Source organism: Geotrypetes seraphini, chromosome 5, assembly GCF_902459505.1.
Source record: "Geotrypetes seraphini chromosome 5, aGeoSer1.1, whole genome shotgun sequence".
Lineage (NCBI taxonomy): Eukaryota > Metazoa > Chordata > Amphibia > Gymnophiona > Dermophiidae > Geotrypetes > Geotrypetes seraphini.
In genome coordinates this window covers 197873822-197900886 of record NC_047088.1, presented here as the reverse complement: position 1 = coordinate 197900886, position 27065 = coordinate 197873822, and the positions used below count along the sequence as shown (strand labels likewise).

General features: G+C 43.3%; 2 protein-coding genes across 6 annotated transcripts in view; one reads left to right on the top strand and one right to left on the bottom strand.

The window, feature by feature from the left end:
- CIR1 (corepressor interacting with RBPJ, CIR1) overlaps positions 1-1843 on the bottom strand; it is a 109694-nt gene extending 107851 nt beyond the window's left edge. The window contains exon 1 of the mRNA XM_033944436.1: positions 1627-1843. Coding sequence (XP_033800327.1) covers positions 1627-1698 — 72 coding nt within the window. The 5' untranslated portion in view covers positions 1699-1843. The remainder of the gene's footprint in view (positions 1-1626) is intronic.
- An 88-nt stretch (positions 1844-1931) lies between these two features.
- The window catches only part of SCRN3 (secernin 3), a 49966-nt gene continuing 24832 nt past the window's right edge, over positions 1932-27065 (top strand). The window contains exons 1-5 of one of the 5 annotated variants that reach the window (XM_033944438.1): positions 1971-2190; positions 2291-2335; positions 4895-5066; positions 18960-19141; positions 24730-24929. In XM_033944438.1, the coding sequence (XP_033800329.1) occupies positions 4911-5066; positions 18960-19141; positions 24730-24929 (538 nt within the window). In that variant the 5' untranslated portion in view covers positions 1971-2190; positions 2291-2335; positions 4895-4910. The other 4 variants (XM_033944440.1, XM_033944442.1, XM_033944441.1 and 1 more) reach the window with 4 other exon arrangements.

The following is a 27065-nucleotide window of genomic DNA, read 5'->3' as shown; positions in this document are numbered from 1 at the left end:
AGATAATTATAGTGTCTCCCCTCTACCACTTTTCTTCCAAACCCTATATACGGAGAAGAAAACAGTTAAATTTACAATTTATAAGTGGTGTCTCAAGATACAGTCTTGGTAACAAGTCTTTCATAATATTTTAGCTCAATGATCCCAGCATTTTAGACCAGCTCTCATGCTTTTGCTTGCTATTTTGCCACCATCATCTCCTATACCTTGTGGTCTAATTTTTTCTTTTTTTACGGACAGCAATCTTGTTGGCAAAGTCATCCATTTTTCTGCATTGGTTGAAGGCTGTACCACTACCACTGAAGACCTGGAGGATACAAACGACAACTATTTTATTTGGAGTGACTGGATGTTACGGACATGACTTCCTCCATGGAGATTTCAAAGGACTTGAGAGAGATTTGGGGCTACTCTTATACCATTGGCCCAAAGCAGATTGCTGAAGTAAATTTATGTTGACCATATCTTCTTTTATGTCTCAAGCAGCAGCCCTGGGAAGGTAACCGCAGGAATGGGGCAAAAAAAAAAAAAAAAAAGACTGATAGCCGTGGATACGGGGACAAGGCCATTCACCGCCCTGTGGAATGGTGAATGACCTTGTGCCCATAGTAAAGTATCTGCCATGTGCAGCCCCCTCCCTCCCAATCACTTGTGGCCTGGGCATCTCTTACTCTCATTGAGCCATCTCCCTCCCTTCCCCTCACCTTTCCTTGTGCTTTTCAGAGTTTTCTCTCTCCAAGCAGCCTAGACACCAAAGCCTCTCACAAGTTGCGTGCGACTGCCCCAAAACTTCTCCTCTGATGCGAGCCACTCAGGTGGAAACAGGAAGTTGCATCAGAGCAGATGTCCCAACGAGGCGAAGAGGTTGAGTGGTGCTGAAGGGAAGTGGAGAAAGAAGGGAAAGAGAGGAACAAATGCTGAATGGAAATGGGGAGGAGAGAGGAGGAGTAGATGCTACATGGATGTGGAGAGGAGAGAGAAGGGAGCAGTCATTGAAAGGAAGTGGGGAGGAGCAGACACTGGATGGAAGTGGGGAGACACTGAGCAAAGCGTTACAGAAATGTAAGCAGATACTGGGAGTGAGCCAAGGTTGAGGTTTGGTACGCCTGACAGAGCAGGGAACAAGGGCAATCATTTATAGAGAAGATAGATCAAAAGATATACAGACAATCAAATTATTAAAGTCCCAACTGACCAGTACCAATTACTTAATTCCCACCCATGAGAGCCAACTGCATGTAATGGAAACTAAGGACAGGGACTGGTCCATTTCTAAAGGTCACAGGGCTATTGGCATTAGGGTAGGATACAAACCCAGAAATCCTGTACATTACATCCCTACCCACAGGAAACCAAGACTTGATTCCAAAGCTAAAGGCAACCACTTTTTTTCCGGAATGATGCCGTTACTGTTCTGTTCACTTTGATCAGTCTCTAATAAGCACACATGCCCTCATCTTTGCAAACAGAACCTCCAAAGGCAGCATTTATGACAGCTATAGACCGCATACAGTAAAACCCTGTATAACTTCAATCTAGAAAAAAAAAGGCCCATAACAGACGAGCCTAGAGTCAGCTGCGAGGGCAGAGCTATTAACCGCGGCTGTCTCTCCTCACATCGCTTACCTTCTTGATATTTGACTTAGAAGCCGGATGAAAATCCTTTTTACACATAAAGTTAGCGAATGACTTCCCCATGGCAGCAACAAGCGTCGACAGCTCAAGAACCCAGAAACCAAACAGCAACAGCACAGAACAATATATAATTTCCGGTTCAAGGGTCCTGAGGAATCGCTGAGTTTCAAGCCTCGCTTTGGAACGGAGGGTCAGACAGCAGTAATACACAGTGACATGACAAGCTTAAATCGTTTGTGAGATTTTCCATTTTGAAATGTCTTTCTAACTCATAGTCCCGCCTCCTTCGCGCAGAAATTAATTGACAGTAAACACACTCATTCACCCTCTGTCTAGCTTGGTACTGGAGGGAGCGCTATGATTTAATCTCAAGTTGTCAGAAAGTAGCCAGTCGTAAGATGGTGATACTCCTCTCCTTTTATTTTTTAAAATAATTTTCTTTGTACATTTTTCAAAATATAAATAATAAGCACAATAACCACAAATAGTTGAAATAATATTACAATGCTCAATCATCTATAAACAGAGTTCACAAAAGGACACTTCTGCGCCAAGGTTTGGGGCCATTTTGCTATACTGTAGATCGTTTTCTCCCACGGTGACTTTCTTTAGAGCTAGACGGTCTTACAGTTTCTGTTTTTCTTTCCGTTTCTAGGGTGAGGCCAGAGAGTACAAGACTCTCTGTCTCTCAGCCCCGCGGGTAAGTCAATGACAGCACGAAATATGTATGGTAACTTACAGAGTAAGTATGTGAAATGGTAGTCCATATCTCCCTGTATTTTCGGTAATAATGGTATAGCTGAAAGGGGCCATTTACAGAGACAAAGTTCACCAGTCAGTTTCGGGTATTGTTTTCTGTAAGGTTTATATTCTTATGTGGTTTAAAGGTCTCACCGAGACAATGGGCTGGCCTTTGAAATCGTTGTCCAACCTGAATGTCATTTTGTTCTTCCCTGTGATTATTCTTTACGTTTGTCTGTGGAACTTTGGCATGTTCCACTGCTCTGTCATACTATGCATTAAAACGGTACATTAAGTATCAAATAAACCTGGACAATCAGCGAATGTAGGTACAATGTAAAGTCATCAAAATACAGGTAAGCAGGATACAGAGGTAAGGCATAAGAGATCTTGGGAAACAATTCGGTTAGAGTTGAAGAGATGAGGCTTAGGTTACAAATCGGTACTAATTTTCTGAAACTTAGGTAGGATGAGGAGGGCAAATGGGGAACTAAGTACATGGGGGCCGAAACAAGAATGGATTTGAAACAGAGACAGGCAAATTTGAACAGCACTCTTGCTTCAAGGGGCAGCCAGTGGAGTTTTGGGTAATAGGGTGTTATGCGTTCCCATTTTTTAACCCGAAAATCAATTGGATTGCCGAATTTTGGATGATTTGGAGTCTTTGAATGTTTTTTTTTGAAAGACTCCAAATAAATGATGCTACAGTAGTCGAATATGCTTAGAATGGAGGATTGCACCAGTAAGCGGAATGAGATTGCATCGAAGTACTTTCTGATGGTTCTTAGTTTCCATAATGTTGAGAAGCCTTTTCTGACTAGTGAGTCAGTGTGTGCTTCAAGGGTAAGGTTGCAGTCCAGAGTCACTCCCAGAATTTTAAACCATGAACCAGGGTATCCAAGAGACCTGTTTTATTTTTTTCTGTTTTGAAATTTTGGATTGGCTTTATTCTTACTAGTCTCACAGGAGACGTATGGGAATTGTAGGAGAGTCCACCATCCATCTAAGTTGTGGGAATGTGGGTGCTTGCAAAAGCCATTTTGTTACTTTTTCGGTAATTCTCCCTCCACCAGCTCCTAGGAGTTGATGGCCAGCCGGGGTTAGAACTGACCAGCTGAGAGCTGACTTTTAGAGAAGCATGTGATTTGGGGGCTGAAAAATGTGAAGTCCCAAATTTTGTTTCTTTTTCATTTTGCTTGTTTGTGCTTCTTCACTTAGCAATGTAAGAGAGGCATGAGCTGTTTGTGTGAGACTGACAGAGAAGGGCAGCATAGCTGCTTTAGCAGTCTGAGAGGCTGTAGCAAGGCCTTGCAAAGAAGCCTTGAGGCCCTGACAAGTCAGGGTTGTTGGACTGAGCATGATAAGTTTTGTTTTGTGGACTATGTTTTCACATTGAAAAAGCACTGAAGGAACCTATTGAAATATGTGAACTTTACCTGACATGCTGTGAGAAGAGGAATGTTATACACTAAAACTGCAAAGAAAAAACAGGGGAAAAACAAAACCACAAAGGCAAATACAAGAAAAACAGGAGTGAAATTGTCCAAATCAGAATGATGTGCACTTAAAAAGTGGCTCGCAGCAGTTGCACATCATTCTAAGTCTAAGGCTAAGTCTAAGGCACATCAGTCTAAGGCCTGATTGGCCTAGGCGCCTAGAGCCTGGGCCAATCAGGCCTTAGATTAAGTGGGGATGGGCGGACCCGCTATGCCTAAGGCTGATTGGTCCAGGCTTCTAGAGCGGGATGGGCCGGGAAGGGGCAGGCCCGCCTCATTTCGACGAGACGGGCCTGCCGACTGGACGGGCAAGACCCGTCTGGCCAAAAGAAAAGGTTAGTTTGGTGGGGTGGAGGTTTGGGGGCTGTTAGCGCGGGGGTGGGAGAGGGTGCATCTTCGGGCAGGAGGGATTGGGCACCCTCCTGCCAGCGATCGATATTGTCGGGAGGGGGGGCATCTTCTGGCAGGAGGGTTTGGGCACCCTCCTGCCAGATCAGTAGTGTCGGGGTGGGAGGGAGATCGGTAATGTCGGGGGGGGGGGGCGGTCGGTAGTGTCGGGGGGGGAGCATCTTTCGGCATGAGGTTTTGGGCACCCTCCTGCCTGCAATCGGACAGGGGGCCGCGGCCCGCTATACTTATAGCGGCAGAGAGATCCCTTGCCGCGATAAGTGTAGCGGGCCATGTCTAATCTAACCCGATTCTCTAACCAGCGTCTGTAACATGGACACCAGTTACAGAATCGGGGTTTAGTGTAGGCCCGATTCTGAATAGGACACCTCTCCCGGGCGTCCTATACAGAATCAGGGCCTTTATGTTTAGGATTTATTTTTATTGTGTATATAGAACTATGATGTAGGATAAACTGTGATTTATTTATTATTCCGTGATTTTTAAATATTTACCTTTCACTGTTTCTGCTTCTACAATTTTCGTCAAAATGTGGCATGTCATAGAAGTGGAATATTATAATGGGAGATAATTATGTATTTGTCAGTAAAGTACAATTTTCTCATTTTGTTAAGGTGGAGTTCTACAGGCATGGAACCTTGTTCCTGTGATACATTTGTGGCTCTCCCTCCTGCAACAGTTGGAAGCAGGATTATATTTGGAAAAAATTCAGATAGACCTTCTGATGAAGTACAAGAAATAGTATATTTTCCTGCATCAACATATAATCCAGGAGAAGAACTTGAGGTAAGATTATCAGTACTGGAGTAAATTTTGACTTTCCAGAATAGAGTCCTGATTTGAAAAATAAAATATGCCCATTTTGGGCCAGCACTGAAGAATGAGAGATCTGTTTTATTTGCAAAAAACAAAATATCACTAATAACCCATCATGATACCTAAAATTCAAACATTAGTAGACATTTATTATTGTAGGAGGAAAAAGCCTCAGAGCACATCTCGGGACTCAAATGTCCTCAAAAGCCTTCAAGTGCCACCTCATTGGCATAAAAAAATCCCCTAAAGATAAATATTTTCTCCAGAATATAAAACTGGATACCATGTCTCAAACTTTAAGGGCTCCTTTTACGAAGGTGCGCTAAGCGTTTTAGCGCACGCACCGGATTAGTGTGCGTTAGCTGAAAATCTACTGCCTGCTCAAAAGGAAGTGGCTAGCGCGCACTATTCTGCACGTTAAGGCCCTAATACGCCTTTGTAAAAGGAGCCCTAAATTTCAAAACCAGAAAATTATATTTATCTTAATAGGCGACTAGTTGCTTTCAGTTCCTTCTATATGATTTACTTACCACAGAAGTCAGACTTCTATATGATTTACTTACCACAGAAGTCTCCTTCCTTACTTTCACTTTTGTGGATCCGCCCTTCTCCAGTCTTCTGGTACCAATCCCGATTCTAGAGAAGCATTGAAAATGTCAGGCAGTGGAGCTGCCAGAACTTGTCTAAGTTCCTTCAATACCCCTGGATGTATACCATCTGGCCCCATCACTCTGTCCAACTTTAGTTTTACTATCTCCATACGAACATAATCCTCTGAAAATTGATCAGGATTTACTATACCTCCAGCCCTATTTGCTTTTGTCTTCTGTGGTCCCGCTCCTGGCACTTCAGCTATGAGGAAAGAATAGAAATATTTGTTAAACAATTCATCCTTATCATTTTTAGCTTCTACGTATTCTTCCCCTTCACCTTTAAGTCTCACAACTCCACTTATGCACTCCCTTCTATCACTAACATATCTAAAAAAATGTCTTTCCCCCATTTTACCATGTCGGCTATTTTTTCTTCCAGTTGCATCTTTGCTTTCCTGTCTACTTGACTAGCCTCTCCTAACTTTTCCAGATATTTTTGCCTGTCTTCTTTCTGTGATCTTTTGTAGTTTATGAAAGCTCACCTCTTTTTCCTTATCTTCTCAGTTACTACTTTTGAGAATCAGTGGCCTTCTTTTTCTCTTATTTTTACTTACTTTCTTACAAAATGGTTTGTTGTCCTACAATAGCTCCTTTCAGTTTTGCCCACTGCTTTCTTACTTTTTCCAGATGTTCCCATCCAGACAACACGTCCTTGATGTAATCCCCCATCTGAACAAAGTTTTTTTTTAAGTCTAGAACCTTCACTTCAAATGTCTCTCTCTACACCTGCCTTAATATTAAACCACACCATGTGATGATCACTGGATGCCAAATGATAACCCACAATAACATCAGAAACACTTTCCCTGTTTGTAAGCACTGTCCAGTAGTGCCCCATCCCGCAGGGGTTCCATTACCAACTGTTGGAACAGTTCTCCTTGTAGAGAATCAAGGATCTCCCTACTTCAAGGAGATCCCACAATAGGAATACGCCAATCAACATCTGGAATATTAAAATCACCTATTAGTACAGTAGTACTTCTCCCTTTATTTTTAATTTCTTCTATTAACCCCCCTCTTTTACTAAGGTGCACTAACCGATTAGTGCGTGCTAAACGCTAATGCGTCCATAGACTAACATGCACGCATTAGCATTTAGTGTGCGCTAATTTGATTAGTGTGTGCTAATCAGTTAGCGCACCTTAGTAAAAGAGGGCCTAAATCTCTGTCCACTTATTCTGTCTGTGAAGGAGGTCTGCATGTCACACCAATATAAATACATTTTCCATTCCCTCTTTCCAGTTTGACCCACAGTGCCTCTTCCTTACAAAATATAGCAGCACACCTTATTTATAAATCTTCTAAATTTGAAAGCATCATTGCTTTGTTTTTTAAATTACATTGGCTTCCAGTAAAAGCATGAATCATTTTCAAATTATATATTTTGATTTATCTTATCAATTCAGTTCATGCTGCAGGTTATATGTCAAATCTTGCCATTTTTCCATTCAAGAAATATAAGACTCTAAAAACATCTTCTTCATTGTTGTTCTTCCCAGATCTGAGAAATATCAAATATAGAACAATTTTTTCTGGTGTATTTTCTTATTGGTGGAATTCTTTACCAATCGATCTTAGAAAAATATCAAAGCAGTTCAGAAGATCATTAAAAACCTACCTCTTCAGGAAAAGGATGGTAAACAGGACTAAGAATGTTATAATGCTTCTGTATTGCTCAATGTTACGACCTTACTTTGAGTATTGCATTCAGTTCTGGTCTCCTTATCTCAAAAAAGATATAGTGACACTAGAAAAGGTTCAAAGAAGAGCGACCAAGATGATAAAAGGGATGGAACTCCTCTCATATGAAGAAAGACTAAAGAGGTTAGGGCTCTTCAGCTTGGAAAAGAGAAGACTGAGGGAAAATATGATTAAAGTCTACAAAATCCTGAGTGGTGTAGAACAGGTAGAAGTGGATCGATTTTTATACTGCATCAAGATTTACAAAGACTAGGACAGGGGTCTCCAAAGTCCCTCCTTGAGGGCCGAATCCAGTCGGGTTTTCAGGATTTCCCCAATGAATATGCATGAGATCTATGTGCATGCACTCCTTTCAATGCATATTCATTGGAGAAATCCTGAAAACCTGACTGGATTCGGCTCTCAAGGAGGGACTTTGGGGACCTCTGGACTAGGGGGACACTCGATGAAGTTACAGAGCAATACTTTTAAAACCAATAGGAGGAAATATTTTTTCACTCGGAGAACAGTTAAGCTCTGGAACGAGTTGCCAGAGGATGTGGTAAGAGCAGTTAATGTAGCTAGTTTTAAAAAAGGTTTGGACAAGTTCCTAGTGGAAAAGTCCATAGTCTGCTGTTGAGACAGACATGGCAGAAGCCACTGCTTGACCTGGATCGGTAGTATGGAATGCTGCTATTTTTTGGGTTTTTGCCAGGTACTTGTGACTTGGATTGGCCTCCGTGAAGACGGGACTCTGGGTTGGATGGACCATTAGTCTGACCCAGTAGAGCTATTCTTATGTTCCCAGTTTCTTTTAATCCTCTGTGAAAATCCAAACAATTGGTGAGAACCTCAAGCACTGATGTTGGCCAGCATTTAGTTGATAAAGGGCTAGATTCACGAACCTGCCCAATCCGGGCAGGTCCGATGAATTCACGAAGCCCCATATGCGATCGGAGGAACGCCCCCATCTGCCTTCCCGGATCGCTTGATAGCGATCCCCACGCATGTACAGACCATCTGGGGAAGGGAAGTAGACAGGCAGCGTGTTTGGGGCAGGAAGGCAGGTGGTGGATGTGTGGAATAGTCTTCCGGAAGAAATGGTGGAGACAGAGACTGTCTGAATTTAAAAAAAGCCTGGGATAGGCACGTGGGATCTCTTAGAGATAGAAAGAGATAATGGTTACTGTGGATGGGCAGACTGGATGGGCCATTTGGTCTTCAACTGCCATCATGTTTCTATGTTTAAGGGACATCTGAGCTATCCAAACACACTTTGTAGGGTGGGTGGGTGTGGGGGGGGGGGAGGTACAGAAGAAACTGTTGAAAGAAAAAATGTGGCAAGGTAAGGAAACAATTCTGAAAAGGGGAAGGCAACTAATTTCTCATAACTTAAACCTAACTGCATATAATGTTGGCCTTGTGTACAAGACATTTATTGTTGAAGTAACATGGTACATGAGCAGAAGAACAGTTTAAAAAAAGAAAACTTTTGCAATTATGACAAACCAGAAAGACTTTGTGAAATGTACCAGACTGGGAATGCTCCTCCCCTGGGACCCAGTGAGTAAGAGAACGGCGAGAATGTGTGTAGGAATAGAACAGAGGAGCTTTGTTCTTTTTTTATCGTAATTTAAGCAAAGCTCATTTTACCCACAGATGAAGAAAGCAGTGGTCAGGGAAAATTCAGCTCCTCATAGCATCTACTGCGGTTTAAATTTTTAAAATTTCCTTTAAAATGAATTGCATCTCTAAGCAGGAGAAAAGAAATATTGGCATCCACATGTTAAGAAATCAATTACTCACAATAAAATTAAAATAGAAAAACAGTTCTAGCCCACATCTAGGGAGAAAGAGAGATACTATTTAAAAGAAATTAAGGAAATCAGAGATAAACTAAGTAGCCCTTTTGTTAAAGGGTTGTAAGCCTATAGTATGCACCAACCAACTACCACAAAACATATTAAAGCATTTTGCAATATTTTGCCTCTTAGGCATGATAATCCAAGTGTTAGCTGTTTGTTAAAAATATTTTTGGAGCTAAACTGGGTGGGTTGGGTGAAGGGGAGTGGGGCATGTGCATGTGGTGTTGAAGGGGGGGGGTGTTAAAGATGTATTTTAGAGACTATGGGAGGCTGATGAGCGAGAGCTTGTCGACTGGGGCACTACTTTTTCTAAGGGGCCCTGGGCTTTTTTAAGTCAGCTCAAGGCTAGCTCAAGAATGGTGAGGGGTGAAGGGGGGTAGGGGGTTTCAGGGGGGAAGGCAGGGTTGGTCCATCATATGGTTGCATTCAGGAAGGGGTCAGAAGAAAGGGGGGGATATGGGATCTAGTTGAGTTAGGGTGGCGACCTGGTTGGTGGCTGGGACAACAGGGGTTGCTTGTTTTTGTGTTGTGGGGGTATTTGTATTTCACATGTTGAGGTTGGGTTATGGTGAAGTTAGTGACCTGGAATGTTGGAGGGATTAATTCCCCCAACATTCTACTCTAATAGAAGAGGATAAAGTCTTTAGTTTAGGAGGGATTAATTCCCCCATTAAGCGCTCTAAAATTTTGCAATAGGGTAGATATTGTATTTTTGCAAATGACTTACTTAAATGACCTAGAGCATGCTAGGCTAAAATGCTGGTGGGTGGGGACTGTGTGACTGCCTCTGCAACAGTCAAGAAGCAGGGAGTAGCCATACTGTTCCATAAAGGAATAGTGGACCAGTTACAGCAGTGGTCTCAAACTCGCAGCCCGGGGGCCACATGCGACCCGCCAGGTACTATTTTGCGGCCCGCGGTCTGTACTAGTGCTGCCCGCTCTTTGCAACGTCCTCCGGCTTCCCCCCTGGCCTCCCGCTCTTACCTTCAGATAATTACCTCTGCCTGCAGAGAGGATTGCTGATACTGTAGCGATTCTTGCAGGCTGCCGTCGTCCTCAGCAGCATGTTCCCTATACCGCGATCCTGCCCCTGACGTAAGAGGAGGGGCAGGACCGCGGCAGAGGGAACGTGCTGCGAAGGTCAATGGCAGCCTGCAAGGAACGCTACAACACCGGCGATCCTCTCTGGTTGCGGTAAATAACTGAAACTAAGACCAGAAGGCCGGGGGGGGGGGCAAAGCTGGAGGATACTGCAAAGAAGGGAGGAACATGCAGGCCTTCGGGGGGGGGGAAGCTTTATAAACAATAAAGAGTTTTACCTCATGCAAAATTGTCATTTCTTTAATAAGACATTAACTATTTTTTCTGCGGCCCTTCAAGTACCTACAAATTCAAAATGTGGCCCTGCAAAGGGTTTGAGTTTGAGACCACTGAGTTACAGGTATTGGATAGAACTGCTGATGGGAGAATTGTGCTCTGTTTGGGGATAATCACAAGAAGGGAGATGGTATTTTGTAGTTTATATGATCCCAATGTGTGTGATAAAACCATTTACAACGCTTTGCTGACTAAATTAATGCCTTAAAGCCATCTTCCGCTCATAGTAGGGGCGATTTTAATATTCTTTGCGATCCCATGTTGGATGGTATGGGGGCTGGCGGAAATGAGAGAGCGGTAGAAGTGAAAGCATTTAATCATTTTAGGGTGGCCTTGGAGTTAGTGGATGTTTGGAGAGTCCTCCATGGGGAGGAGCGAGATTACATCCATTTGTCCCAGGCTTACAGTACTCAATCCCGTACTGATTATATGTTAGTGTCCAAACACTTTTTTTCCTTGATCAGTTGGGTCAAAATTGGGACGTATACTATTTCAGATCATGCATGGGTATGGATTCAGTGGGAGGGGGGTACTGAGCAGAGGAGGCAACGCTGGATGTTCCCCTTGCTCTTTATCGTGACCCGCTTTTTCAGGAAAAGTTGCTTGCTGGTTGGAAAGAGTACAGGCAGCACAGTTCCTCCAATGAGGATGACCCGGTGCTTTTTTGGGAAGTGGCTAAGGTTCTACTACGGGGAGAAATCATTAGCTATAGCAAGTGGCTCTGAATGAGCTCCTTCAGCAGAGAGCACAGAAGTCGACTTATTATAAGTATTGCCTCTATAGGCATGGTAACAAGGGGGGGGGAGCATTTGCTAGCAAGATTGGTGTCTGCCAAGACGGGACCTAGATGGATTATGACAATGAAGATGGCTCGGGGGCAACGAGTGTCATCGGATACGAGCATATGTGATTTGTTTTATCAGTATTATAGGAAGCTATTTAGCACTCCAGTGAATGAGGGTGTCTCGGGTTCCCTTTATCTGGACACCCTCCAGCTGCCCTGTCTATTGACTGCGGCAAAGGAACACTTAAAAGCCCCCATACTATAGAGGAGGTTTATTTGGCCATAGCACAAAGTCCATTGATGAAGGCCCCAGGAGAGGATGGCTTCCAAGCAGAATTCTACAAGATCTTAGGGGAGGAGATTGTTTTCCTCTGACTAGATTGTTCAATGTAATGGTGAATGTAGAAACTCTCCCTGACTCCTTGAATGTGGCATGGATCCTGGTATTTCCCAAACCAAGACGGGATCCAGAGTTGGTGACCTCATATAGACCAATCTCATTACTATATACCAATGTGAAGTTGTTGGCTAAGATCATGGCAAATAGATTAGCAACGGTGTTGCCAGATCTAGTTCATGATTCCCAGGTGGGCTTTGTGAAGGGGTGAATGATAGCAAAAAATGTTCGGCGGATACTTTTGTCCTTAGAAAAAAGGGCACGGTGATACTCCATCGATCTTGATTAGCAATGTTATTGTTTTTATATGCTACCCTGGAGGTATATGGTTTTGACAGCTTTTTCATATTGGTGGTTCAGACTTTGGATGTGTTCCTGCAAGCAAAAATAGTGATTAATGACTGTGAATCGGAGTGTTTTCCTATTGATCACGTAATACGGCAGGGATGCCCATTATCGCCTCTCCTATTTGTGTTGACCTTAGATCCCTTTATCAGGGACATTCATCATATGCTTGTGATCCGGGGGGTGTCAGTGGGCACGATTGTATTTAAGCTGGCAGCATGTGCTGACGATCTTTTAGTGCATTTAGAGAATCCAAAGGAGTCACTGGGCCATTTATTGGAGATGGTCATGGAGTATGGGGATTACAGCTTAATCTTGAGAAATCGGAGGCCCTTCCTTCCTCTCCGGAAGTCAGACAGTTGTGGGGAGAGCACTTTCCTTTGAGGTGGTAGAGGGTTCATTTGTGTCTCTGGACACACGTTTGGGAATGCATACTGCTGACCTATATTATCTGAATGTAACACACTTGATAGATAAGACCCTAGTATTGTTGGAAGAGTGGAGAAATTTGCCAATTTCACTGATGGGGCATATCAGTCTTATAAAGATGATCATTCTTTTGGGCTCTACATGTTCCAGATGTTACACTTGCGTTTGCTGCTTAAGGATGTGTCAAGAGGAATGGGCAAATACTATACCATCTCACAGTATAAAATTGGTAGACATTATCTTAAATGACTGATGGCGAAGGGTTTGAAGATTTAGCATTAAAAACTTTTTGATTTCTTATTCTCAGTTACTTTCGAATGTAGCTCTAACTGCTGTTTTCATGTTGAATGTGTAGAACAGTGAAACAAACTCCAGTGCATTTTGAACTATTTTTGTAGACTGCAGAATGGGGACAATATACAAGAGTATGAAGAGATTTACAAGAAGTCATGACACCTATATATACTTGTTGCTCTTATGTCAAGTTCTTGAATGTGAGCTTTGACGGATGTGAAAAAAAAATGGAAAAAGAATAAGGTTAAGGATGGGCTTTCCTCTTAAAACCTACTGCTACTAATCTGTAGTCTAACTTTGCTTGCTTATATTTTTATGAAAGCAGCCTTGGTTTGCAGTAAGATTTGCTTTTAATTATCTTTTTCATGCTAATTCTGTTTGTAATGGAAAATCTCTCCCCAAAGAATGCCATTATTAGGCATCTTGTGTGTGCCATGTGTCTTAGGTTTTCAAATAACTAAAATTGCAAAGCACTTTAATTTGAAATGAATGTGTTTGCACATCTTTGGAAGTTTCAGATTATACTATAAGGGGCTCGTAATCAAAACTTTAAAACGTCCAAAAACCAGCCTAAGTCGGCACTTGGACATCCTAATAGCAGGACGTCCAAGTGCCAATAATCAAAACTAACTTTCTGGATGTGCAACAGTACTTCTAAGCTGCTGTGTGTCCAGAGAACAAAGGGGCATGTTGGAAGGTATGTTATGGGCGAGAATTGGACAGACTTCAACCTGGACATACCCCAATCCATAATCAAAGCTTTCAGAGGGAACTTAGATGCCGGCAGTTAGACATGTTTGAGTTGCATCTAAGTTTCACAAAGGGGCCCTAGATGGGCTCCCAGGGAGCACAACGGGGCCCCAAGATTTGTCCTGTTTCCCACACTTATCCCAGACTCTAAAACCACCCAAAGTATTCACTCGTACCTAAATCACTATACAGACAAAACTCAAGGTCTTTTCTCTTTAATACTTAGGTTAGCTAAAGTCATTTTTGAAACTGGCAATACCGCATGATGTCCAATTTATATTTTTTTAAATCGTCTAGTTAGATGTCTTGGTCACCAGTATATCTAACCCTTAGGACATCCAACTTTATTCGCCATTTTCAACCACAAAACCGTCCAAGTTCAAAATATCTGAATCCAGACCTATATGGCAGTATAGTAGGGTTTTGGTGGGCTCACACTTTCCTTTTTTTAAAAATTCTTTATTTTAATGATTTTTACCCCCCCCCCAAAAAAAAAATACCCAAACAAACAAACAAACAAAATAGTCTCAATACAAGGAATAATTGCAATGTCATAATTAACATAATCAAAAAATAAATACATGTTACAATAAAACATCTTATTATATAACCCCCTCCTTACTTCCCCCCCTTCAGGAGGCCTGGTGACTCTTTTCATAAGGATAATATAATAAACAATTTAGATCTTTCAGAAGTCTTCTTTTTCCATTTCTATATATTTGTCTCATATATCTGTAAACTTCGTCCATTGATTTGTTAGAAGGACCGACAATCTATATTTTTCGCATATAATTCCTAATTGATCTCTCATATCTCTTATGCTGGGTATATTTGGAGTACGCTATTGGGGCTCACACTTTCCATCATAAATGTAGTGGTTAGAGTGGCTTATGAGACTGGGTCCTCCTCTCTGTGGCTCACTAGCCCACTCACCAAGCTAGTTTCTTCCATACCAGTTGCTGCTGTTCTAGAGACAGATATGTACCATTTCATTCAGATTTTGGGGGGTTGAGATGGGGTCATAACTTAATCCCTCCAGTGGTCATCTGGTCAGTTTGGGTACCTTCTATGCAGACGGGCTAGTCGGTGTCCGAAGACGTTCTTACCCCAGCAGGGCTTTAAACTAGGTAAGTTGGGGGAGGGTTCCGGTGCAGTAGGTAACTATCCTGAGGAGGAGAGTCACAGCTCCACTTCTGAGTCCGAGGTAAGTGCTCACTTTGCTAACAATACCAAGTCCGAGGTAAGTACTCACATTGCAAATAATTCTGAGTCCGTAATAAATGCTCACATTGCAAGCAATTCATTAGGGGGCAAAATAACTCGGACGGGAAACTCCCCACAGGGTCCTAGCAATCACAAGGCATGGAGGGCTATGTATGTCAATGCACACAGTTTAGGCAATAAAATCCTGGAACTGGAGACCAAGATAATAAATGCTGACCTAGATGTGGTGGCGATTTCCGAAAGTTGGTTCACGGACTCTCATAGGTGGGATATGGCTATACCGGGTTACAATTTACTTCGTCGAGACAGAGAGGGCAAGTTAGGAGGAGGGGTAGCGCTATACACTAGGGTGGACATTAAAACTACGAGAATCACGGAGGTCAAGTACTCCGGAGAATCCCTCTGGGTAAACCTAGCCAGAGGCAAAGAAAAGTGTCTGTATCTTGGTGTAATTTACAGACCACCAAGACAGCTGGAAAACAAAGACATAGAATTAATCCATGACATAGAGAATATCACTTTAAGGGGGGACACTGTACTGCTAGGGGACTTCAACATGCCGGATGCAGATTGGAACACGCTCACAGCGACAACCAGCGCCAGCAGAAGGCTATTATCTACCATTAAAGGAGCACAACTCAAACAACTGGTTTCAGAGCCCACTAGGGCACAGGCGATATTGGACCTGGTACTCACCAACGGAGAAGCGTATCGGAGGTCTCGGTAGGCGATAAGTTAGCCTCCAGTGACCACAACATGATATGGTTCAACCTCAAGAAAAATTTCACTAGATCAAGCACAACAACAAGAGTACTCAACTTTCGAGGTGCTGACTTCAAACACATGGGAGATTTCGTCCATCACGCACTACAAATCCAAGCTGTGGCCAATAATGTGGAGGATATGTGGTCAACCTTGAAATCTACCTTACATGTAGCAATGAACCGATACATAAAATCAGCAAGCAAACGGCGAAGAAACAATAGACCCCCAATGGTTCACCGCAGAGATCTCAGATCTCGTTAAAGAAAAGAAATCAGCATTAATTTCCTACAAACATTCAGAGACAAGGGAGGCTAAATTGGAATACATGACCAAATCTACAGTGGTGAAAGCGGCAGTCAGAGAGGCCAAGCATCAAGCTGAGGTAAACCTAGCAAGGAACATCAAGAAGGGCGACAAATCCTTCTTCAGGTATATTAGTGACAGAAAAAGAAACACTGATGGGATAGTGCGCCTTAGGAAATCAGATGGGAAGTATGTAGAATCAGATTTAGACAAAGCCGAACTACTAAATGAATATTTTTGCTCGGTTTTCACCTGCAAGGCACCGGGGACCGGTCCACAGTTGCAGGCAAAGCAAAGTTCAGAAGACCCGTTTCGGGATTTTGAGTTTACTTCCGGAGACGTCTACAACGAATTATCAAGACTCAAGGTGAACAAAGCAATGGGGCCGGACAATCTACATCCCAGGGTGCTCAGTGAGCTCAGGGACGTCCTAGCGGAGCCGTTATCAGTACTCTTCAATCTGTCCCTGAGCACGGGAATAGTGCCCTTGGACTGTAAAACAGCTAACGTCGTTCCTCTGCACAAAAAGGGTTGTAGGACAGAGGCTGCGAATTACAGACCGGTGAGTCTCACATCGGTAGTGAGTAAACTCATGGAAACACTCATCAAACGCAAATTAGACATGATACTAGACGAGGAGGAACTACGAGATCCCCACCAACATGGATTCACCAAGGGTAGGTCCTGTCAATCCAATCTCATCAGTTTCTTTGACTGGGTAACAAGGAAACTAGATATGGGAGAATCCCTGGACGTCATGTACTTGGACTTCAGCAAAGCCTTTGATAGCGTCCCCCACCGCAGGCTATTGGGCAAGATGAAATCGATGGGATTAGGTGAAACACTTACAGCATGGGTCCACGATTGGCTGAGTGGAAGACTTCAGAGGGTGGTGGTTAATGGTACCATCTCTAAAACGTCGGAGGTAACCAGTGGGGTGCCGCAGGGCTCGGTCTTGGGCCCGATCCTTTTCAACATATTCGTAGGAGACATGACTCAGGGGCTTCAAGGTAAAATAGCATTATTCAACGATGATGCCAAACTATGTAACATTGTGAGTAACGGCAGTTTGTCCGACAGCATGACGCAAGACCTGGTTTTATTGGAACTTTGGTCCTCGACCTGGCAGCTTAGCTTTAACGCTAACAAATGCAAGGTCATGCACCTGGGCAACAATAATCTGTGCAGAACGTACACATTAAATGGTGAAACCTTAGCAAGGACTACAGCAGAACGGGATTTGGGGGTGATCATCAGTGAAGACATGAAAACGGCCAATCAAGTGGAGAAGGCCGCATCCAGGGCTAGGCAAATGCTGGGTTGTATCCGGAGAAGCTTTGTTAGTCGGAAGCCCGACGTCCTAATGCCCTTGTACAGAACCATGGTGAGGCCTCATCGAGTACTGCGTACAATTCTGGAGGTCACATTACCGTAAAGATGTGCTGAGAGTCGAGTCGGTACAGCGAATGGCCACCAGGATGGTCTCGGGGCTTAAAGATCTATCATACGAAGAAAGGCTGAACGAATTACAGCTATACTCTCTCGAAGAACGCAGGGAGAGAGGAGACATGATTGAGACGTTCAAGTATGTCACTGGTCGTATTGAGGTAGAAGATGATATTTTCCTTCTTAAAGGACCCTCCGCCACAAGAGGACACCCGCTGAAAATAAAGGGCGGGAAGTTTCATGGCGACACCAGGAAATACTTCTTCACCGAAAGAGTGGTTGACAGCTGGAATAAGCTCCCAGTGCAGGTGATCGAGGCCAGCAGCGTGCCGGATTTTAAGAACAGATGGGATGCTCATGTCGGATCTCTATGAGGGAAAGGTCATCAGAGAGCGATTAAATAGGGGGGGTGGGTCAGTGGTGTGGGCAGACTCGATGGGCCTCGGCCTTTTTCTGCCGTCACTTTCTATGTTTCTTTTTGGCACTTAGACGCTTTTAAAACAGGTCTAGCTCAGAACGTCTTTCTGTCCAGGATGTCTTGGGAAAAGTTTGATTATTACTGCAAGATGTCCACATCTAAACCCACCCAAAGCCAGCCCGGACCACACCTCCAACATGTCCCCTCTAGTTTTGGATGTACAGCGGCTAGGAAGCCTCACAAGATGTCTAGAAAGATGGTTTTAAAAATTGGCACTTGGACGTCCCATTGATTAGGACATCCAAGTGCCAAATTATACAATTTTGGGGACGTCTTAGGGTTTTGAAAATGCCCCTACTAGCCAGTCAGGTTTTCAGGATATTCACAATGAATATGGATGAGACAAATTTGCTTGTGCTAACTCCATTATATGCAAATCTATCACATGCCTATTTGTTGAAAACCTGACTGGCTTGGAGTGTCCTGTGGACTGGATTGAGAAACCACTGTTCTTGAGTGAGCAAAAGGGAATGGATCAAATTAGTTACTTACAAAGGCAGGATGCTGGGTTTGATGGACTGTTGATTTGACCCTACGTAGCACGCATTACGAGTATGTTCTCTTTTGCAGTCCTATGTGCTTTCTACCATGTTGCTTTCCAGTTACTAAAATGGTGCAAACTGTAGAACATTGTCAGGGATTCTCATTCCTCAGCCTGAAAGAATAAATGCATTTCTACATGAAAATGAGGAGAGGTTTCAGACCTGTCAACAGAATCCTTTATTTCTAAAGAGGGGATAGTTTATGAACATTTATTTTAAAACTTTAATTAATGTTGTTTAAAATAGCACAATTATTAATGACAGACTGGAGTTTGAAATTAAGGCTTCACATGGAAAGACAAATGTCACATTCTTGAAATTTAGAAACCATTTAAACTGTATTCTGAAGCAGAAAAGGGTGAGCAGAGAACTTTTGAGTAAGATTACATCACTTTTGCTTCTCTTCACTGGCAGGTTCTGAGAACCCTTTGTGAAAATGAACCCTTATTGTTGGCAGCCACATAGATTACAAATCAGTCTTATTGAAGGAGTCAGTTCTGCACTTGTGTTTTGCTGTTTTGTTTTTTACAGTGTACCTACATAAAAATTCAGCAAGTGGAGAAAACCCATGCCGTTGTTCTAAGTCGACCAGCTTGGTTGTGGGGTGCTGAAATGGGAGCCAATGAGCACGGAGTTTGTATTGGGAATGAAGCAGTGTGGGGCAAGGAAGAAGTGGATGATGAAGAGGCACTCTTGGGCATGGACCTCCTCAGGTTGACAGCTTCTCTAATTTCTGTTTTCACTAGCATGTGTGTTATTGTGTTCAGATTTATATGATCTCTTAAAGACAGGGATTTGCAATGCTTGGTCCTTGAGCTCTGTAAACCTTTCCAAGCTAGCCACAAATGCATATTCATGAAATACTTTATATACTCAAATATAAACCGAGGTAATCTTTTTCCCCTAAAAAAGGGAAAAAAAGGTTGACTCAATTATAAACCAAACTCACATTAGTCTTACAAGTTTATTTATTTATTCAGTTTTCTATACCGTTCTCCCAGGAGAGCTCAGAACGGTTTACATGAGCTTATTCAGGTACTCAAACATTTTTCCCTGTCTGTCCCGGTGGGCTCACAATCTGTCTAGTGTACCTGGGGAAATGGGGGGATTAAGTGACTTGCCCAGGGTCACAAGGTGCAGCATGAGTTTAGTGTGGGAGTGAGTAGCCTAGTGGTTAAAACTGCTGCCTCAGCACCCTGAGGTTATGAGTTCAATCCCAGCCTGCTCCTTGTGACTCTGAGCAAGTCACCTAAGCCCTCCATTGCCCTAGGTACCACAGTTAGGGACAGATAGGGAAAATACTTGAGTACCTGATTACTGTTCAATGTATTGTAACCGCTTTGAGTGAATCACTTCCTGAAAAGGCAGTAAATAAACATAGCAACCACTCCACTACTTACTCCTAGGATAAGCAACATAAAATCTGTTTTACTCTTGGAGTCTTGCCAGGTACTTGGGATATAGGTTGGCCACAGTTGGAAACAGGATACTGGGCTTGATGGACCTTCAATCTGTCCCAGTATGGCAATTTTTATGTTCTTAGGTTAGGGCTCTTCAGCTTGGAAAAGAGATGATTGAGGGGAGATATGACTGAAGTCTCCAAAACCCTGAGTGGTGTAGAACGGGTACAAGTGGATTGATTGTTTATGCCATCAAAAATTAGAAAGACTAGAGGCACTCCATAAAGTTGCATGGAAATACTTATAAAACCAATAGGAATAGTTAATCTCTGGAACACATAGCCAGAGGTCGTGGTAGGAGCGGTTAACATAGCTGGTTTTAAGAAAGGTTTGGACAATTTCCTGGAGGAAAAGTCCATAGTCTGTTATTGAGATATATATGGTGGAAGCCACTGCTTTCCCTGGATCGGTAGCATGGAATGTTTTTACTATTTGTGGTTTTGCCAGGTACTAGTAACCTGGATTGGCCACCTTGAGGATGAGCTATTGGGCTAGAATCAGTGATCTCGAATTCACGGCCTGCCAGGTACTATTTTGAGGCCCTCGGTATGTTACCATTGTTCTGGAACGTTGCCCACCTCACTGCTGTAACCTCACGCAAGCGCTTTCCTGCATATGTATGCGATTGTGAGGTGGAGTAGAGAGAACAATCGCGTACAGATACAGGAAAGTACTTGCGTGAGGTTACAGCAGTGAGGCGGGCAATGTTCCAGAACGTAAGGTAACCATTGGAGACAGTGCAGCTTGTGTGTGTGTATGTAATCTCGTGAACTCTCGTGAAATTTGGCACCTCTCCTGGCGGTGACTGTTTTATGTAAGATGGCGGTTGTGTCCGGTGCTGGAGGAGGTGAGAGCTGAAGGCAGTTGCGGACACGACCACCGGACACTTAAGGCACAAGTTTTCCAGGCACAAGATGGATATTGATTCTCCCCTCTATAAAAAAAAGCCTAGAGGACTATACCAAAATCTTGTCTCTTGCAGTTGATACTTTAGATTAGAATCTAAATCACAATTTTGCTTCTGATAATTTCAGTTATACACAGCTGAAAGCAGTGCAACATGCAGAAAGTGAAAAACTTTCTAAACTTCACTTTCTACATGTTGCACTTCTTTCAGCTGTGTATAGCTGAAATTATCAGAAGCAATTAAGGAAAGATTTATAAACTATAACGAGTTTTACCTCATGCAAAGTTGTCATTTCTTTAATAAAACATTAACTATTTTTTCTGTGGCCCTCCAAGTACCTACAAATCCAAAATGTGGCCCTGCAAAGGGTTTGAGTTTGAGACCGCTAGCCTAGATGGACCATTAGTCTAACTTAGTAAGGCTATTCTTATATTACTGTTTGTATACTTGATTAAAAAAATTTCAATAAAAATATCTTCACTTAAGAAAAAATACAATTTAATCATGAATTTATAATGTGTATGACTATTGGGCAGACTGAATGGACTGTTCAGGTCCTTTATGTGATGTCATGTTACTATAAGTTGTGCAATCCTGCTTTAAAGGGACAACTATTAGCTAAATGCTAGATTCACACTGGCTTCCAATACAAGCCCGCATCCAATTCAAACTATATTGCATATTATTCAAATCATTAAACGAAACGGCACCCTTCCACCTAAACAACCGCCTAAATAGGAACCTCTCTTCCAGACAGAGGAGATCCCAGTCCCCTTTCTCCTACCCCCCTTTTAAAGGAACTAAGCGCAAAAAGATGTACAACTTATTAGCAACACATGCAGCTAAGTTGGACCCCTCCATCACCAACCTACTGACAGCTTCAATTGACCTCAAAGCTTTCCGAAAAGAAATCAAAACCATACTATTCAAGAAATTCATCCTAATTTCCTAACCCCCATTCTTTTCCCCTCTCTCCCCCTCCTAGTATTCTCCCTTCAAAATGGTTTTAGACCTAACGCCTTTAATTGTATTCCTCTTCCTGAAAACGTCCAGCTTTCGTTTTGATGTATTAGGCCCAACGTCTTTAATTGTATTCCTCTTCCTGGAAATGTCCAGTTATCTTTTTGATGTAATCCGCTTAGAACTGCAAGGGACAGGCGGAATAGAAGTCATTAATGTAATGTAATGTAATGTAAATGTGTTTAATTTTTCACCTCCACTACCATTATAAAAATATTTTTAATCCAGTATATTTTTAAATGGGACCTCTGCTTCCTTTTTCCTTTCAGGAACTTGTAGATAGTGGCATTTAAAAACATAAACTGTGAGCCCAATATTCAGCTGGCAATGGGCAGTGCTTATGCTACCCGCCTCTGTCATTAAACCTGGATATTTGATGCTGGCAACTGGCATTGAATATCCAGAGGTTTTTTAACATCTATTCTAAAAGATTAACCGTCTATGAGGACATTCAGCGCTCAGCAGTTAAAGCTAGGACAGCTATTTATCTAATCTAATCCAGTGCACCAACCCAAATTTCCTGGACCTTATGAAAAAGGGCACTGGCCCTCCACTGTCTTGAGTCTCAAACACTGATGTGCTTCTTCCTACTGTGCCATGTACTCTCGCACTTTATGTTGAAATATATTTATTAAAGTTTTCAAGAAAAAGTGCAAGTAAAATCATATAACAGTGCAATCTAGAAACTCACATGTGCACAAATCAACCCCCCACCACCCCACCTCCGCTCCCTCCCCACCCCCACCAACCGCAAAGATATCAAGATCTAATAGTCTGACGTGGCGTGGGACCCCCTTTACCAATTCAGTAATCGTCCACGAGCCTGGAGTGTAAGGTCCATCCAAAAGTGTTCCCAAATCTGACAGAAGTGGCAACCAGGTCTCAGGTTCAGGTCACCAGCCTGTCTCCGCTCCAAAGAAGCATGTACTATCATCAAAGATCTCCATTGAATATAAGTTGGTGGATCCCGGGATATCCAATGGGTCAAAATGGCTTTCATTCCCATAAGCACAGTTCTTGCTATGAAGGCTGTCATCCCTTTCAATTTCGGTGTGACTATAGTATATAATCTCGCACTTTATATTGCCCACCATATAATGCTCTGCCTTACCAAGTCCCCTCTGATGGTGTAATGCATAGCCTGCACTGTTCAAGATTCCACTGTACTGCGTCTAACCATGCCATGTTTTGTCATACAATGCTTTGCCATATTTTGTCATACTGTCACCTTTCTCTCTCACTCTACTGGGTTATTCAGCAAGAGATAACTGGTTATCTTCTGCTGAATATCCCCAGTTAGGCACTAAGGGGGACATTCTATAAAGGGCACAGAAACTTAGGTGCCTAAATTAATTGAGAAACACCATTTAAAACGGAGAAAAATGGTAAAAATAAAACACCTACTGATGCCTAAATAAAAGGCGCCAGAATCACACCTATGTGGGCCCTTTAGGCTGCCTAACGCCAAAGTAGGCGTGGTCAATGTCAGAAGTGGCTTTAGGTGGCCTAATGCGCCTGTGTAGGCGAGGTTCACACAAGGATAGGTACCAGATGACCTATATTTCTGGTGCCTATCTTTGCTGGGAGATCCTGAAAATAGTGCACAACTCTGCCATCAGCTGATCGCAGCAGGGGAATCCCTGATCAGTTGAGCCAGCAGGACTTGGGGCTTTGGAGAGTCCTGCTGGCTCAGCTGAACAGGCAGGGAGACTCCCATTTCCTCTCTCTCTTCCTCCCACCCACCAATCCCCCCTCCAAAGAGATCCCATTCCTGCTGAGCCTGATACCTTCCACACCCCTCCAAAATCTCCACACACCCCTCCACACATCCCCTGTACCTTTGGATGAAACGTTGGCAGGAGGTATGCCCACTCCCTCCTATTGATAGGGCCACCTCTTCAAAATGGTAGCACTTCCCCTTTCCAATGCATCTTATAATGCACTGGGAGGAGCTATGCCCACTCCCTCCTATTGATAGGGCCACCTCTTCAAAATGGTAGCACTTCCCCCTTCCAATGCATCTTATAATGCACTGGGAGGAGCCTAAGGCCATAAGTCAATCATGGCCTTGGGCCCCTCCCAGTACATCCTGAGGATTCCCCTGCCACGAGCAGCTGATGTTAAGAGCTGGCCTATTTAGATTTTTGAGGCACGATTTTCTAACAGGTACCAGCACATAACTGACATGTGATTGGTGGCACTTTAAGGTGGCCACTGACTTTGGCACTGGTTAGAGAATCCGGGCATAAGGGCTAGATTCTGCAATCGGCACTGGTATCAGCTGGCGCCTCCAAAACTGGTACCAGTCACATGTCAGTCATGTACCAGTGCCATTTGCAGAATCGTGGCCACATATAAAATAGATGTCGGAAATGTAGGTCGGGGTTTTACTTCTGTGTTTCTGGTTCGTACTTTACATGAGAATGGCGTCCATAGGGGTTTCTACCGCTACCTACATTCACTTCTGGCACAAGCCATTCCTACTTTGATCGTAGGCACTGGCAGGCACTCCTGTGGACAGGACATCGGTGGCCTGTTCTCTAGGTGCCTGCAGGCGTGTACATTTATTAAAAATTAATTTTAATTGGTTTTAAATGACGTGGTCAATTATTATATCGTTTATCGCCAATTAAACCAATTAAGTTAGATAGTGGTAAGACGCCTACCGCTGTGTAACTTTCAGCATCCCTATGAGAATCAGGGCCTAAAACACTATTAACCAGCCAGGAACGTACGCAGGTAGGTCTGGTCTCGGTTAGGGCACTGGTCTTTGACCTAGGGGCCGCCACTGGAGCAGACTGCTGGGCACGATGGACCACTGGTCTGACCCAGCAGCGATAGTTCTTATGTTCTTATCCAGATTAGGGCATGCTGCTTTCCAAGGATAAAAAAAATAGTTGTGTTTTTATTGTAGGCTTGGGCTGGAAAGAGCCAACACTACTGAAAAGGCACTTGATGTCATTGTGGATTTGCTGCAGAAACATGGCCAAGGTGGAAACTGTATGGAAGGGAGTGCGTCGTTTACCTATCATAACAGTTTTCTCATCGCTGACAGAAAAGAGGCCTGGGTGCTGGAGACTGCAGGAAAGTACTGGGCTGCTGAGAAAGTAGAAGGTGAGGATAAGCTTTCAGCATGCAACTTGACAGCCTGTGCACATACCTTTTGAAGGTGACCTGGATTGGTTACTATTGGAAACAGAATGCTGGGCTTGATGGACTTTTGGTCTATCCAAGTATGGCAACTCTTTTATGTTCTTATGTAACTGTTCATATGCACATAACTCCTAGGCACACGCCTGACCCGCCCATGCAGCTCTCACAACCATACCCCCTAGAAATTGCACAGCTTCTAAAATAGTGACTAAGGTCAGTGCTCCAGTTGGTGCCAATTAACACCAAATAAGCCAATAACTGTCTTTTAATTTAATTGTTGACTGTTAATTGGAGTTAAATTGCACAACTGACCTTGGGTTAGATTCACTAACCTGCTTGATCATGCCTGATCCGTGGCCTATCTGCGGTAGGCCGATGAATTGACCAAGGGTCAGCAAGGAAATGGGGATGATCGGAGGAACCCCCTCCCCCCCCCCCCCCCGACCACACAGATTGTTAGTGAGTGATCCTGAAGCGCAGACCATCTTCTTTGTCTGTAGATGATCTGTGCATTTTTACCGGACTGCAAGCTTTTTTTAAAACTTTTTTAGTACTTCATGAGGTTTAAACCCTCGGATTAAAACCACAGGCTCGCACTGTGGGGGAAGGGCAAGAGAGATGGGGCAGCGAGTTGGGACGGCAAGACAGATTCGGGGCGCAGGGCGGTGAGTCGGGGCAGAGAGCAGGACGGCGAGAGGAGAAGTTGGGGTGGCAAGGCAGGAGAAATCGGGGCTGAAAGGCAGAAGTCGGCAAGGCAGGAGAAGTCGGCAGACAGCAGGAAAGGTTGTGAGCGACTGGTCCCCACTAGTTGCTTCTTTTTTGATCGGCCAGCCCAGTTGGTGTTCCTGAAAAGATTTAGTGAATTGCGTCCTTCCTGCTTTGCATGCCATTTCCCCTCATTTGCATGCAGAGATTGGAATCGGATTGGCCACGAGGTTAGTTAATCGGGTCGGGGTCGCAAACTGATCGGTACATGATCAGTAAGCTTTGTGAATCTAGCCCCTTATTCTATAAATTTGTATGCTAAATGTAAAGTTGGGTACTCAAATTTTTTGAATTAGGGGGCTAATGTGCACTATATCCAAACTGTGTGTACTATTTTTAGCAACTGACAAAATAGCCAGATGAAAACAAATAAAACAGATGTATTTTGCACTAATTGGAGATACTTTAGCTCCCTTTGGCAAAGATCCTTAAACAGGGAATTACAATATGGTAATTAGCTAAATGGCAATTGGTGACAAAGACCAGTTGGTGGTAACAAAACAGTAAGTGGAGCTTATTTGCAGTTGTGTGCTTAAAAGACTTAGACCTAGTGGCCTAGTGGTTAGAGCAGCTACCTCAGCATCCTGAGGTTATGAGTTTGATTCCCACTGCGGTTAGAAACATGGGCGGAGAAATGGCAGATGAAGTTCAATGTGGAGAAATGCAAGGTAATGCATTTAGGCAATAAAAATAAGAAATACGAGTATACAATGTCAGGTGCAACTCTGGGGAAGAGTGAACAAGAAAAGGACCTGGGTGTACTGATAGATAGGACCCTGAAGCCGTCGGCACAATGTGCGGCAGCGGCAAAGAAGGCAAATAGAATGTTGGGCATGATAAAGAAAGGAATTTCGAGTAGATCGGAGAAAGTTATAATGCCGCTTTATAGGGCAATGGTCAGACCACACTTGGAATACTGCGTCCAACATTGGTCTCCCTACCTAAAGAAGGATATAAAACTGCTGGAGAGGGTGCAGAGACGAGCAACAAAACTGGTGAAGGGTATGGAGAAACTGGAATACGAGGACAGACTTATAACACTAGGATTGTTCTCCCTTGAGAAAAGGAGACTGCGTGGGGATATGATCGAGACCTTCAAAATACTGAAAGGAATCGACAAAATAGAGCAGAGAAGATTATTTACATTGTCCAATTTGACACGGACTAGAGGACATGTAATGAAGCTAAGGGGGGACAGGTTCAGGACTAATGTCAGGAAGTTCTGCTTCACTCAGAGAGTGGTTAACACCTGGAATGCCCTCCCAGAGGAGATTATGACGGAATCGACTGTCCTAGGCTTCAAGAGCAAACTAGATGCATATCTCCTTAAGA